The sequence below is a fragment of the Wyeomyia smithii genome, chromosome 2, assembly GCF_029784165.1.
Source record: "Wyeomyia smithii strain HCP4-BCI-WySm-NY-G18 chromosome 2, ASM2978416v1, whole genome shotgun sequence".
Lineage (NCBI taxonomy): Eukaryota > Metazoa > Arthropoda > Insecta > Diptera > Culicidae > Wyeomyia > Wyeomyia smithii.
Genome location: NC_073695.1, coordinates 157,767,691 through 157,783,078, shown reverse-complemented (window position 1 = coordinate 157,783,078; position 15,388 = coordinate 157,767,691). Strand labels below are relative to the sequence as shown.

The 15,388-nt window shown below is 41.5% G+C and overlaps 1 protein-coding gene across 5 annotated transcripts in view; it reads right to left on the bottom strand.

The window, feature by feature from the left end:
* The window catches only part of LOC129721827 (RNA-directed DNA polymerase from mobile element jockey), a 159,182-nt gene that overhangs the window by 50,921 nt on the left and 92,873 nt on the right, over nt 1–15,388 (bottom strand). Inside the window, exon 6 of one of the 5 annotated variants that reach the window (XM_055674864.1) lies at nt 5,371–5,654. The exons of the other annotated variants lie outside the window; for them this stretch is intronic. Coding sequence (XP_055530839.1) covers nt 5,520–5,654 — 135 coding nt within the window. The 3' untranslated portion in view covers nt 5,371–5,519. Of the gene's footprint in view, nt 1–5,370; nt 5,655–15,388 lie in introns of those variants that run through there. 5 annotated transcript variants of the gene reach the window in all.

Below are 15,388 nucleotides of genomic sequence, written 5' to 3'. Positions count from 1 at the left end.
GACAGTAATCACTGCGTTTGTGGCGATGGCTACCATGACATCGAGCATGTTGTTTGGTCGTGTACCGAATACTGTGGTGTTAGGTCGGAGCTTATAGATTCCCTTCGGGCCCGAGGAAAACAACCGAACGTACCCGTTAGAGACATTCTGGGAAGCGGTGATCTCCAGTACATGACACAGCTATACTGCTTTCTGAAAAACGCTGACATAAAAATTTAAAATTTTCTTTGTCTATTTGTCAGATTAAGGATACAAATATGCTATGCTGAAGACAAGGAAACGAAGAGCCCGCATCTATGCTTACACAAATATTTTGAACCCACAACAAACAAGAATACAATTGCTCTATCAGTTGAAAAACAAAGTTCCAAAATAGTTTTAAGTCAAAATTGTATCTTCCCTCCTCTCACCTTAAATCCCCACTAGCTCGTAGTCGGCCGCGAGAATAAAAAAAAGCCTCCCTCTTTTCCCTGCTAACGTAGAATTAATACGAATTGTACTTGGCTCAGTAAAACAGAAAATGTATCGTGCCGTGTCAAATAAACTAATTTAAACCTTTGTTTATTCCCCAACACTATCAAAACGCTTATATGGAAATAGCTGAAAATGAGGTACTCAATAAAAATATGGCATTTTACCCACCTGTTGGCAGCGTACAAAGGGTTTTAGAACGATCTATTTCTTGTTGCAAAAAGTGACAAAAATAGACCAAAACGTATACCAGTTTCAAATTTTTTCAATTTAGATCTGGTATAAAACAAAATTTACACCATAGATGAAGAAAAAAAGAAAAAAAAAATTTACACCACCGGTGCAGCAATGAATTTGAGTTTGTTTCAAAAACATAGAACAAAAAAACGATTTGGACTGCCGCTGAAGATGCCCTAACCGCATTAAAAGAGTGCCCCTGTAGTGTTTTCGCTTGGCAGATTTATACCACACGCTCGTAAATAATAACTCATGAACTGAGCAGCTCTGACTCAGTTTAGAACGATGTTCGTAGACGTCAAAAAATGAGTAGAAGTCCTTTTTGATTTTAGTAACTTTGACTCACTTTTTGGGTTCCCTTCATATAACTTCTTTCTGAGTAACGTCGCATGTAACGACGTCCATTTTGAAAGATGATTACGATGTGCTTCAGTTTGTGACATATGTTTTTTAATTGTGTGCGCCTCAGAAGGCATTATAACTGTAGACGGTTCTGATTACGCACTACAATATCTCTTTCTAATATTTAATTGTAAGTTTATATTTTATTTAATTTCTTTTTTTTTCTATGTCGCGGCACTCGTTTGGTCAGCCATCTTCGAGCGGTGTTTCCTCCAAACTAAACTCTCTCTCCTCTTTTGTCCCTCTCGCTCCGTCAAGCTCCCGTTCGTCCAGCGCGCCGTGTTGCCAGCTGCGAAGTCCAAGGGGCTCGCTGCTGCATCCCCCTTAACACTTCTTGATCTAGTGAGGCACGAAGTTTTGAAACCAAGACGGCTCCCGGCGGTTACGGCTCCTGTTCTGCTTCACAACCTCACTGTTTGCTGACGGACTTCCGTTTTGCTGTTCTCGTTCGACATCCTCCTGATAATCTGGTTCTGCTGGTTCCTCAGCTTGAGGAAACATGGTATTCTCTGACGTGCCATCCTCAATACTGCATTCTAACTTCTTCAGATGAGCCGTATTCCTACGATACTCTTTTCCCGACCTCAACGATTTGATTGTAACGTCCGATCCTTGTTTGGTCATAATTATAAATTCTTCATTTATGAACTCCGTGCTGAGCTTATTGTCTTTCTTCATCCTCTTAGTGAGTACACGATCTCCCACCTGCAAATCACTTTCCCTAGCTCTTCTCTTCCTATCGCTGTACTCTTTCCCTTTCTCCTTTTGAATTCTGTCTCGGTCTCTCGTTTCTTCGTCATTCGCACCGAATTTTGGAAGATGTGGAAGTTTAGTACGAATCTTATGGCCGAACATCAGCTCAGCCGGTGATCGACCAGTCGTTAAATGGGAGGAAGCACGATATGTAAGAAGAAACTTTTGTAATTCACTTCGCCAATCTTGACCGAGTTCCTGGGCAATTTGAAGTCGTTTCAGTATCGTCCTATTTTGCCTTTCTACTTCCCCGTTCATCTGGGGCCAGTAAGGTATTGTATTGATGAGCTCGATGCCATGTGTACGACAGAACACTGAAAATTCGTTACATTCTTCACTCAACTGAGGAGCATTATCAGCTGTCGATGTCAGAGGAAATCCGAATCGGCTGAATATGGCTGTAAGTTCTGCTATGGTAGACTCTGCTGAAATACTGGTCATCTCACATACTTCAAAGAATCGGCTATAGTAGTCTATAACTACTAACAAGTATTGGCCTTCTGGAAGCGGACCTAAGTAATCTAAAGCGACATCCTCCCATGATCCAGATGGTAGATCTCGGCGAGTCATAGGTTCGGGAACATTCGGAGCAGACACGAGCGTGCATCCTCTACATTTCTTCACAAATCCTTCAATATCGGCATCTATTTTAGGCCACCATACTGATCCGCGTAGAAAATTTTTCATCATTTGAGTACCGGGATGGCCTTCATGAGCTAGAAATAATACTTTCTTACGGAGAGATTTCGGAACGATCACGCGATCACCTCGCATCAAAACGTTTCCCACTTGACACAGCTCTGGCCCAATGACACGGTATGAAAGAGGCAGCTCGAATAATCTGCCGTCGCTGAGCGTTTTCAAAATCAGTTGTATCTCCTCATCATTTTTCGAAACACCATTGATCTCCTCCCATCTGATCGCTACATTAGTTGCTGCTGCTGTAGCGACTTCATTGACAAATAGCTCTTCCGAGAGGTCGAACGGTGTTGGTTTTAGAGTTGATAGTCGCGATAGGACATCTGCCACGTTTTTTTCGCCCGAAATATGTTTGACTGTATAATCAAAAGCTTGAAGCCTAAGCACCCGTCGCTCAATCCGAGCGCATGGTTTCGACCGAGTGGTAAAAAGAAATTGCAATGCCTTACAATCAGTAATTAAATCAAAATGTTTCCCCAAAAGATACATCTGAAAACGCTCGACTCCCCAAACTGCTGCCAGCGCCTCCTTTTCCGTTTGACAGTATCTTTTCTCTGTGTCAGTCAATGACTTAGATGCGTAGGATACAACATGGTGAACACCACAGTCGTTCGTTTGAATCAGAATGGCACCCAAAGCTACAGGACTTGTGTCTACTATCACTGAAGTGGTGAGATCGACGTTGTAGTACCCCAGATTAACTGATTTTGACAGAGCGCTCTTGATATCGTCGAACGATTTCTGCTGTTCATCTGCCCAACAAAATCTAACTCCCAGTTGCGTCAGTCTACGGAGTGGCTCGTCAATTGTCGCCAAATTATGAATATATTTGTTCATGTAATTGGCCAACCCTAAAAAACTTTTTACCTCGGTTGCGCTTTCAGGACGACGAAAAGAGACCAGAACTTCTACTTTTGAAGGTGATGGACGAATACCTTTAGCCGAAATGACATGGCCCGAAAATTGAGCCTCAGGTACGCCTATTTCACATTTGTCCTGGTTGAGAGCGACACCACGACTCTCAAGAGCATCTGTTACTTGTTTTAAACGATCATCGTGCTGCTTTTGATTCTCACCTCCAACATAAATGTCATCCAGATAGCAAACTGTACCTTCGCATCCTGCCAAAATCTCATCCATGACTTTCTGGAATATTTCAGGAGCCGATACTAGACCAAACGGAAGCCTTTTAAAACGGAAGAGTCCTCGACTCGTAATGAACGTCGTTATATCGCGGGACTCGATAGCTAGTTCGTTCTGCAGGAATGCCTCCCGGATGTCCAGTCTACTACGAACAGCACCTTTCCCTATTCTTGCTAGCAGCTCATCAACTATAGGCATGGGAAAACGCTCTCTTAACACCGCTTCATTAACTCGTCTGAGGTCAAGACATACACGAGGTTCACCATTGGCTTTGCCCACAACAACCAATGGGGAGACCCACGTAGTTGGTCCCGTTTTTACCTGAAATTTTAGAGTATTTGTATTCAATTCGAAATTAAATATAGTCTTGTATCATTTCAATTATTTATTATGTATTACATTTCAATGATGAAATCAACAAGTGATACATTTGCTTAAGGATTATTCTTCAATATTCACCTCAATGATATATTGGGCCAATAACTGGTCTAGCTTCTTGTTTACTGCCACTTCATAAGGAATCGGTACACGGCGTACAGGTTGGAACACTGGTTTGACCGAAGGATCCATATGAATCTGGACTTGCACGTCTTTTATCTTAGCAAAGGGTACTGTATCTCGCTCTAACTGGTTCACTTCACGTCCAATCCTCAGCACACCGAGTGCCTTTGCGGTTGCATCTCCCATCAGACAACGTTGCCCATCATTAACCACGAAGAATTTGGCCATGACCGCCTTGGCACCAATGGAAACCTTGGCGACGAACGATCCTATAATTTGCAGTGGCATATCGCTGCCATATCCTTTAATGACATCCTTTGAGCCTTTCGCCATCTGCTGGACTCGCACGTCTCGTTGTTTGAGCTTTTCCCACTCAAAGGCAGTAAGCAAATTCACGTCAGATCCTGAGTCTACCAACATGTTAATAGAAATGCCACTCAGTGTAAACTCGAGATTGTTATTCTTGGTTCCGAAATAAAAACAGTAATATGATTTTTGACTGGGTTTCGCTTCCTGGTCGGCATCACCAATGGTTGATGCAGCATCCGCATCAATTTTCACTTCTTCCAAAAGACGGACCTTTTTTTCCTTTGGTTCCCCATTGGAACATTTCCGATTTTCGACGAATCGATTCGGTCTCTTCCCGCAAACAGCTTCGAAATGCCCCTTTCGGTTGCATTTACGGCACGTTTGATTCCGAGCTTTGCAATCCTTCGAGGAAGAGACATGTCCCTTTACACCGCAGCTGTAACAAGTAACAAAGTTCGAAGCCTCGTAATTCCGTTTGATGTCTACCGGACGCGGTTTTTTTCCTCGATTGGTTTCCACCCGGAACACCTTTTCCGAAGCGCCTTCACTAGTTTTCAGTGAGCCCAAGTCTTTTACTTGCTGCTCGATTCCCTCCATCATGGAGCCCATCTCTTCGATCTCTGACCCCGTTACGTCCTTCTGCAGAGTCCTTCGTCTCAGCTCTTCCGATGCGCAGCCCTCCACAATGATGTCAACGATAAAAATCTCCGTGAGGACGCTTCGTACATCTATGGCATACTTTTCAAAACCGCAGTCAGCCAGTTGCTGACGTATACGCATCACGAAGTGAGCAAACCTCTCGTTTTTCTCTTGTCAAATCTTCCGCAATCGGCAACGTTCGAGAATGCATTGGTGGCTGGGTTCAAAAAATCCGTCGAATTTGGCAATCGCAGCATCGAACCAGTTTTCTTTAGTAGACACCACGGGAATCTTATTGGCGTCAGGTAAATTCTCGTAAACACGTTGCAACTGATTGCCACCGAAGTGCAATAACTTGGCCCGCATCACCTTCTGGTCCGATACACCGTACGCTTCGAAATAAAACTCAAGTGACGATTTCCAGCTCTTCCACTCTCTGGCCACCTGTTTTTTTCTATTTCTTCGCACCGGAAAGGCGGAACCGGCCGAGCGTCGTTGATCTGTAAATGGAACAGACAGAAAAAATTACTTTTCGTGTTCCCTCGTCATAGCAAACAATAAAACTTTCGAAATGACACTATCAATCCCTCAGGTTAAAATCTGTGACTTCTAACGTCATACTACTCTATAGCTATAGTCTATAGCTTGACATTTCATACTCCTCAGAGAAGAAAACCTCACCGAACTCATTCGATAGCAACACAGTAATTCCTCACTTTTTATGTTCCTCAGAAAATGAAATCACATTAATTCATTTGTTTATCACTTCTCAAAGTGCTTTTGCTTCACATCTCAATATGAATCACGGTTCGGCTTCTCAAAAAAATTTTTATCGCACTCCTCAGAATACGCAAAACCTAATAAGGAAATGAAACTAGCTTGCAGCTGGCTTCGAGACAGCATCGCATTGATTCATTCCCAAACAAAAACAAAAAAAAAACTTCACTCTACATTTTTCCCGCTTCCCCATATCACCTAGTAATCTCAATGTGATGGAAGCAGTATAAAACTTTTTAGCATGGGGCGTTGCAGCACTTTTTCTTTTTGGCTGATAGAGTTCAATTATTGGGGCAGGGCTATGCCCCATGTAGCTTTTCGTGAACCATTTGCACGCATTCAACTTTCCCGTTTTCGCGAAAATTTTCATCACTTACCAGCTTTTCCATTATCTTCGTCGGCAATTGTAGACGGTTCTGATTACGCACTACAATATCTCTTTCTAATATTTAATTGTAAGTTTATATTTTATTTAATTTCTTTTTTTTCTATGTCGCGGCACTCGTTTGGTCAGCCATCTTCGAGCGGTGTTTCCTCCAGACTAAACTCTCTCTCCTCTTTTGTCCCTCTCGCTCCGTCAAGCTCCCGTTCGTCCAGCGCGCCGTGTTGCCAGCTGCGAAGTCCAAGGGGCTCGCTGCTACAATAACTGTTTACTTTTATTACAAGGTAATTATTGATGAACATGTGGTGTCGTTTATTGGCCGTGGCGGATTTCTAGCCAGTAATGAAACTGAACTGTACCCAAAAAATGAGTAATGTCGTACTCAAATTTTGAGTAATAATGACTCATTTTAAAGACGCCTAGTGTAACTCAGTTTTGAGTATTTGTGGAGTTACTCAATTTAAGAGTTGTTCCACTTTTTACGAAAATGCGTCAAATGTTTTTAGAGTTATTATTTACGAGCGTGCAGTGTATATGACAGATGTCAATAAAAGAAGTATAAATTCCATTTATTTTCCGTGTAAAATGCGCTCTTTCCACCACAAGGGAGCGCAGCAAAATTCACTGAGCACTCAGCAGTTTTCAAATCACAGATGACCTTCCGTTCTGTGTCAGCCGGGCTAGCGGCGGGGCATATTGCCCGGGAGCTATAGTGTAGGAGAAAGCATTGAATACTTACAAAACCTCAGCATCGGAACGATTCAAAATATCAAACGGAGGAATAACATCAGAACCTACAAAAAAAAAACAGAAGACAAGGAAACGGACCGCGGAACAGCATGAACGGGCAAAGAAACGATGTCAGAGTTTGGATAGGACACTGAGAAAGCAGAGAAACTATCACATTTTTATGGATGATGAAACTTATTGTAAACTGGACACAACAACACTTCCGGGGCCTCAATTTTTCAATTCTATTGTTGGCAGGGAAGTACCAGATGTCAAAAGATCGATTAAAATGGACAAGTTTGTCAAGAAAGGGCTGGTATGGCAAGCTATTTATTCTTGTGGAAAAAAAATGTTTGCTGCTGTGTATCTTCAACACAAGACCCCACCAATGTTCTGGCCAGACCTTGCATCCGCCCACTACGTTGCTACCACTCTTGAAATGCTAAAGAAATATAAGATCAAATTCGTCGAAAAGGCGAATAATCCACCAAATTGTCCAGAACTACGTCCGGTTGAACGCTATTGGGCAATTATCAAGCGGCATCTTCGAAAGGATGGTGAAGAAGCACAGTCAATTGATGTGTTCAAGAAAATGTGGTCATCTGCAAGCCGAAAAGTTAAGTCAGAAACTGTAAAGAGGCTTATGAGTGGAGTTCGAGGAAAAGTTCACCAGTTTTAATAATAGATGAACTTACTCTGGTTTCACATTTTTTACATTTTGTTGAGAAATAAACCTTCATTTTGCGAAAAACCGTCTAGAAATTTTTTTAAAAATAATAAAGATATCAAAGTGTCCGTTTGATGAAATGAACAGTCCTTATGTGCCATTTCGTTCCTTGGAATGCCCTTTTCCCAGTGATGTGTGGCTCTTCACTGTAGAGCCACTCACAGGGAACTAGCAGGCGCCGAAAAAAGTGACAGTCAATATTGAGATGGTTTGCCTATCTATCCCTTAGTAATTACTAGAGACAGTGGTAATTCGCGGCAAAAAAGTTGAAAATTCGCGGGTGGCAAAATAGAAACTATTCGAATTTCGCGGTAAAAAGTGATTTTTTCTCTGGTAAAAACAGGAAACAACTGTTTTATTCAATTTAATGTACGGTAATTTAACCGCACAATCCATAATTTCTTTGCATTACTAACTAAAAGCACGTGTTGTGTCAAATTATTTTCAGTTATATTGTAGTGTCGGTAGGCACGTATTATTTATGTTATACTGGCTCACGCTGCTTTCCGTATCTACCGAGTTTCCGGAAATCGATAAATATTCAATTGCCAACCGGGAAAATTCAGAAAAATGTCCGCGACTCGAATACCTGCCAAAATTTTAATATCAATCTCACTGTCGATTTTTTCAAAAAAGATGATGGCTTGTAGGCCTACCTCATTCATCTTGCAACTTGGATTTTATGGCTGCACTCTCAGGAATTCTATAATGCACGTTACCAATCGCAAAATTCAATTAGGACTGACAAAATCGCGTTGTAAGAGAGTGGTTGTAGTACTGTTTCATGTTATTGGTTACGTAGAAACGACCTTCCACTGCCATCTTTGTCCTTGTTGCTGGTTTTCATGAATTTCGTAGCTTGCAAATCGAAATGTTTCATGATTGTCATAGAATGTTGCTGTTTTTTGTTACTATTTTCACGGCCTTTAGCGGGTTTTGTGAATTTCGCGGTCGCAGCTAGATTTCGCGAAATTCGCGGCTTTCGCGAAATCGCGATTTACCACTGCCCCTAGTGATTACATTGGAGTGTTCGAAGTTTGAATAATAGACGAGTTCTGAATTTTCATTAATTTCATGAACAAGACATGTTTAAATGTATATAAATAACACTTAATTGCAACTACATTAAATAACCAACATGTTAAACCTTTAAGATCGACGAGAAAATTAAATTTTCGTTGATTTTTTAGTGCAAGAAGTTACATCATAGCTTAAGTGTTCGAAATTTGATTCAATACGGTATCAAAACTATGCCAAAACTGTTTTCGTAGAAACACCGTTCAGCTCAGTAAAATTGCTGTTATGAGGGCAAACTCTTTGAACAAAATAGCGTCGAAAAAACATTGAACATTTCCGATTTCTCAAAATTTTAAATGGCGCCATTGATTGTAGCCCCTTAAGGTGAAATGTGTCAATCTCATAGCGAATTTCTTTATTCCATCAGCTCACCTCGTTTTGACTTTGGAGCAACCTAACTGCTGTCAAAACCCTTCTTTATTCGCTTGATTTTGACCCAGTATTGACCTGGCGTGCTACCCGAAGCGCACTGTAAAAATTTTCAGCTTCAACTCACCACCGCACGTTTGTAAACAATTATTTGGCATCTCTTTCTTTCTTACGTCGTAAATCGCGATGTCATTTCTTTATTCCTCGAACGATTTGCCCTGACCCAGGTGAATAAAGAAATTCGTTATCAGGGAATGTGTTTTTGTATCAAAATACATAAAAAATCATACATAGAAGCCTAGGCAGAAAAACCCTAATTAATCCACCAAGCGGTGAGACCCAGCCTTTCTCGTTCTAGCTTATTATTTGTTTAAATAGATTTACATGAACACTAAAATTTTTTGAAGAAAAAAATAACACCTTGATAATTTCTTTATTTTTCACTGTAAATAAGGATTTTCTGGTAGCCAAAAGCACACCTGTACCGTACCGTACATATTTAAAAATAACATTCACACACAATTGAACTTAAGTTTCGATTTGTATGGCTACGGCAATCTAAAACGCAATATCTAAGTTATTATTTAGGTTTAGCCTAAGGGTGTCCGACTTTACCTACCATCCCCTATGTTTGAAATATATGACGAGGATTTTTTTTTTGATCGTGGTATAATTGAAACGCTGCTGTGCTCATATAAAGGTTGGACTCGTTCATACATCATTTTAGATTCTACTATTTATAGAAGGAAATTATCCATAAAATACGTTACACTTGAAGAGAAGGGAGGGAGGCCTATCTGACAAAGTGTTGCCACCCAAGCGAAAAATTTTGAGGATCTATACAAAAGAAGAGGGTTTTGAAATTATTTATTTTTGTGCTGCGTAATCAATGGACATTCCCTAATTGATTCATAAAATAAAGGAGAAATTCAAAAAAAATAAAATAAATTAAAGAAAACTAAAAAATGGATAAGAAAATAAAAAATATCAAACGATGAATATTAGAAAAAAATATCAGAAAAAATAGATAAGAATTTTAAAAAAACATTTCAAAATATATTTTAAAAATAAGGCCGTTTCAAATTTTATTTTCATTTTAAGTCACCCCCCTTTGAAAATCTTGAATATTGGAAGGGGAATAAAAAAAAACTTAAACCGTTTTGTTCATTTTATTGGTTTTCCGACAGCATCAATGCGTAGTTAAGCAACAAACAAGTCCACTGACAGCGAGAATGTCGTCGAAAGGCAAGCGAAATAAATAATATTATTAATAATAAAAAGATATTTTTCAACATTTATTTGAGTGGAAGTTACAAACATCATAACTTGCACACATGCAGTTTATCAAAGATAGGGTAGGAAACATATTCTAAGCAGGCTTAGGAACCGCCTGTGTATTCAGGCGAAATACTCGAACTGTGTTGGGTGAAACTCAAACAGTAGTATATCAATGTGTTCTCTATCATTTCCTCTGTCAGAACTTGTTTTCAGATTGTAGAACTAAGTTAGCAAACTTTAACAATCATCAATCAAAGTTACCAATCAAGGGACACTATTCCAATCACCCCGATCCTATTTTAAGCAGTTTCCATCTGTTTTGCAGGCGTTTTTGTTTCAGCACACGAAGTGGCCCTGAATGGCTGCAATATAAGTCGATTTGTTTCAATTGCAATAGTTCACAGATTTCTTTGTGATTAACGGTATTTCTTTTATTCGTAAAACGGCTAGACAATCAAAGTTTTCGTTTCCATCATTGAAATTGTCGATATTGATCAAAATGCAAGAGTTTGAGGCCTGTTTTCTTCGACTGATTAAAATAGGCGCTACTGCTTAAGCCGTTCCCTACTCTATATCTTTTTTTTCGTCTCGGTGTTATTTTTTTTTGTCCCTTTGCTAACTTTGATAACCTTGGACATAAAAAGAATTCGAAATTTGTATCAGCTAAGTAAAAATAAATAAAAAAATTAAAAAAAAATCTATAAATCTATAAAAAACTATATAAAAAATTTGCTGAAATAAAAAATAAATTTAGTTTACTTCTATGGTTAAAAGTAAACAAATAAATATACACTGAATAAAGCTTTTTTTACGTTTGACTGCATCATCATAAAAAATAATTACAACAGAAAGTAGCTGCCGGTTTCTGTAAATAGCACAAAAAGACAAACAATACCAAAGAAACCGGGATAGTTCTCAGAGGCCGAGAGTAAACTCCATACTTCGTTTTGAAACCGGATTTCGCGATTTCCGGCTTCTGGAAAACATCCTTAAATTGCCAAATACAATCCAAAAAGGTACACTCATTCTGTGCCGAACACGCATCAGTACTGGACGTGTTTGGTGATCGGTCCGATAGAGTATAAAACAAAAGACGTGTGAACAAGTGTGGGCATTGTTTGCCTGGTCGAGTGAAATAAATCCGGGTTCAAGGTCGTTCCTTTGTGCAACTGTTTCGCATCGTGACTGACAGCTGGTGCGTAAGCCGATTTGGCTGCTGGCTGGATTGTGCTACAGCAGTGGACGAGACACAAACGAGGAAAAAGAAGAAGCCATCAGTGTCAGCGAGTCGTATCGCTGTGTGGAGTGATCTCACACCTGGCTCGCTGCTGGTGGCTGTTTGGTGCTGCTGTATTGGTGCTGCTGGCTGTAACGGCTGCTACTTCGAACGATCGGACAACCAACCTTACTGGAAGGGAGAAATAAAAAGGTACGTGTTCTTGTCAGCGCTAGTGCGCTAAACATAGCGCGATGGATGTAGATCCCTCGCCTCCCGCGCCACCATCCCCGAACCCCTCTGACCCTGACCCTTCTGTTACCCCCTCCCCTGTTCATTCTTCAGTCCCCCCTCGCCCCAGGCTTTACCCAGACGGAGCCCAGGGCAGCTATACTGTCTATTTTCGGCCAAAGGCGGGACCGAAATCGAAACAGTTGAACCTCTTGCAGATTTCTAAAGACCTGACGAAGGAGTACAAGGGCGTGACCGAAATTTCCAAGGTCCGGCCTAACAAGCTCCGTGTCGTGGTCGGTAACCTGAAAGAGGCCAACGATATAGCTTGCTCTGAGCTCTTCACACGCGAGTATCGCGTTTACATACCCGCACGAGACGTGGAGATCGACGGTGTCATAACCGATTCGAGTCTGTCCGTCGAGTGTATACTGCAAAGTGCCAAAGGGTGCTTTAAGAACAAAACGTGTCCCGAAGTAAAGGTGCTCGACTGCAAGCAATTGCGGTCAGCATCGATCATCGGTGGCAAAACAGTATACACTCCGTCAGACTCGTTTCGAGTTACGTTCGCCGGGTCTGCACTACCAAGCCACGTCTCGATCCACCGGGTTCGTCTCCCTGTGAGGCTCTACGTGCCCCGCGTCATGAACTGCCTGAATTGCAAGCAGTTAGGCCATACAGCCGCCTACTGCTGCAATAAGGCACGTTGTGGCAAGTGTGGGGAGTCTCATGCGGAAGATTCTTGCAGTGTTAACGCTGAAAAGTGTATTCACTGCGGAGAAAAACTGCATGAGCTCTCGACATGTGCGGTGTACATGCAGCGCAGGGATAAAAATTTCTCAAAGTGAAATGAAAGATACAAACAAACCAAACAGTGCTGCGGAAAAACCGAAGCAAACTCCTCCTGGGCTGGCAAATTTAAAGTCCCAGAAGGAGTTCCCAGCACTGCCAGGAACATCTAAAACCCCAGTTGCTCCTTTTACACTCCCAGTTGATGAAACAAACTCTGGATTAGTGAAATTTTCTGACATTGTGGACTGGATTTTTGAAACTTTCAATGTACCCGATCCAATTAAAATTTTTCTTACAGCATTCCTCCCAACAGTTAGATCATTTTTGAAGCAGTTGACTGCCCAATGGCCTCTCCTTGCAGCGATTGTATCCTTCGATGCCTAATTCAACTGCGTATATGAAGGATTCTATCTCTGTCTTACAGTGGAATTGTAGAAGTATTTTACCAAAAATTGATTCGTTTAAAGTTTTGATAAATAAAAACAAATGCGATGCATTTTCCCTTTGTGAAACTTGGCTTACTTCAAATATTGATCTCAACTTCCATGATTTTAATATTATTCGCCTTGATCGAGACACCCCATATGGAGGAGTACTTTTAGGGATTAAAAAGTGCTATTCTTTCTATCGTATTAACCTCCCCTCGATTCCAGGCATCGAAGTTGTCGCATGTCAAATGACAATACAAGGTAAAGAGCTTTGTATTGCCTCAATATATATTCCTCCCAGAGCACAGGTTGGGCAACGGCTGCTCTTTGATTTAATAGAACTTCTTCCCTCGCCACGTTTGATTTTGGGAGACTTCAACTCTCATGGCGTGGCTTGGGGTTCCCCATACAATGATAACCGCTCCTCTTTAATCTATAACCTTTGCGATGACTTCGACATGACTATTTTAAACAACGGTGAAATGACACGTATCCCGAAACCTCCAGCGCGCCCAAGCGCTTTGGATCTATCCTTATGTTCGACGTCGCTACGGTTGGATTGCACATGGAAGGTAATCCTCGATCCTCACGGTAGCGACCATCTGCCTATTCTTATTTCAATTACTAACGGGTCAACTCGCATGCGACCAATTGACATTCCGTATGACCTCACACGAAATGTCGATTGGAAGTTATACGAGGAAATGATTTCAAAAGCGGTCGAGTCGATTCAACATCATTCACCACTTGAAGAATACAACCTCCTCGCGGGCTTGATTCTCGACGCCGCGTTGCAAGCCCAAACGAAGAAATATCCCGGCGTAACGATCAAAGAACGGCCTCCCACTCCGTGGTGGGACCAAGAGTGCTCCGATGTCTACACGCAAAGATCCGACGCGTTTAAGGCCTACCAGACGGGAGGTATACCTGGCGACTATTTACGGTATTCGGAGCTTGAAACCAAGCTTAAAAGCTTGGCTAAAGCAAAGAAACGTGGATATTGGCGTCGGTTCGTGAACGAGACGTCGAGGGAGACATCGATGAGCACTCTTTGGAACACAGCCCGAAGAATGCGGAATCGCGTAACGGTCAACGAAAGCGAGGAGTCTTCAAGTAGGTGGATATTTGATTTTGCCAGGAAAGTATGTCCGGACTCTGTTCCTGAGCAAAATATTGTTCGCGATGCGTCTCCGGGCCACGACGCGATAGAATCACCTTTTACGATGGCAGAACTTTCAGTTGCCCTCCTGTCCTGTAACAATAACGCGCCTGGATTAGATAGAATCAAATTCAACTTGTTGAAGAATCTACCCGGCAATGCCAAGAGGCGCTTGTTGAACTTGTTCAATAAGTTCCTGGAGCAAAACATTGTACCGCAGGATTGGAGGCAAGTGAAGGTGATCGCCATCCAAAAACCAGGGAAACCAGCTTCTAATCACAACTCTTATAGGCCGATTGCAATGCTATCCTGTATCCGGAAATTGATGGAAAAAATGATACTCCGTCGTTTAGACCACTGGGTCGAATCAAATGGTCTACTATCAGAAACTCAATTTGGCTTCCGCCGTGCCAAAGGGACGAATGATTGTCTTGCGTTGCTTTCAACAGATATTCAGCTGGCCTATGCTCGTAAAGAACAAATGGCGTCTGCGTTCTTGGACATTAAGGGGGCTTTTGATTCCGTTTCTATTGACATTCTTTCGGGTAAACTTCACCGACAAGGATTTTCTCCAATTTTGAACAATTTTTTGCACAATTTGTTGTCCGAAAAGCACATGCATTTTACGCATGGCGATTTGGCAACTTTTCGCATTAGCTACATGGGTCTTCCCCAGGGCTCATGTTTAAGCCCCCTTCTTTACAACTTATATGTAAATGACATCGACGAATGTCTGGCAAATTCATGCACGATAAGACAACTTGCAGACGACAGTGTAATCTCTGTTACAGGAGCCAAAGCTGCCGATTTGCAAGGACCATTGCAAGATACCTTGGACAATTTGTCTGCTTGGGCTTTACAGCTAGGTATCGAATTCTCTCCGGAGAAGACTGAGATAGTAGTTTTTTCTAGGAAGCATGAACCTGCTCAGCTTCAAACACAATTAATGGGTAAAACGATTTCTCAGGTTTTGGTACACAAATATCTTGGTGTCTGGTTCGACTCTAAAGGCACCTGGGGTTGTCACGTGAGGTATCTGATGAAAAAATGTCAACAAAGAGTGAATTTT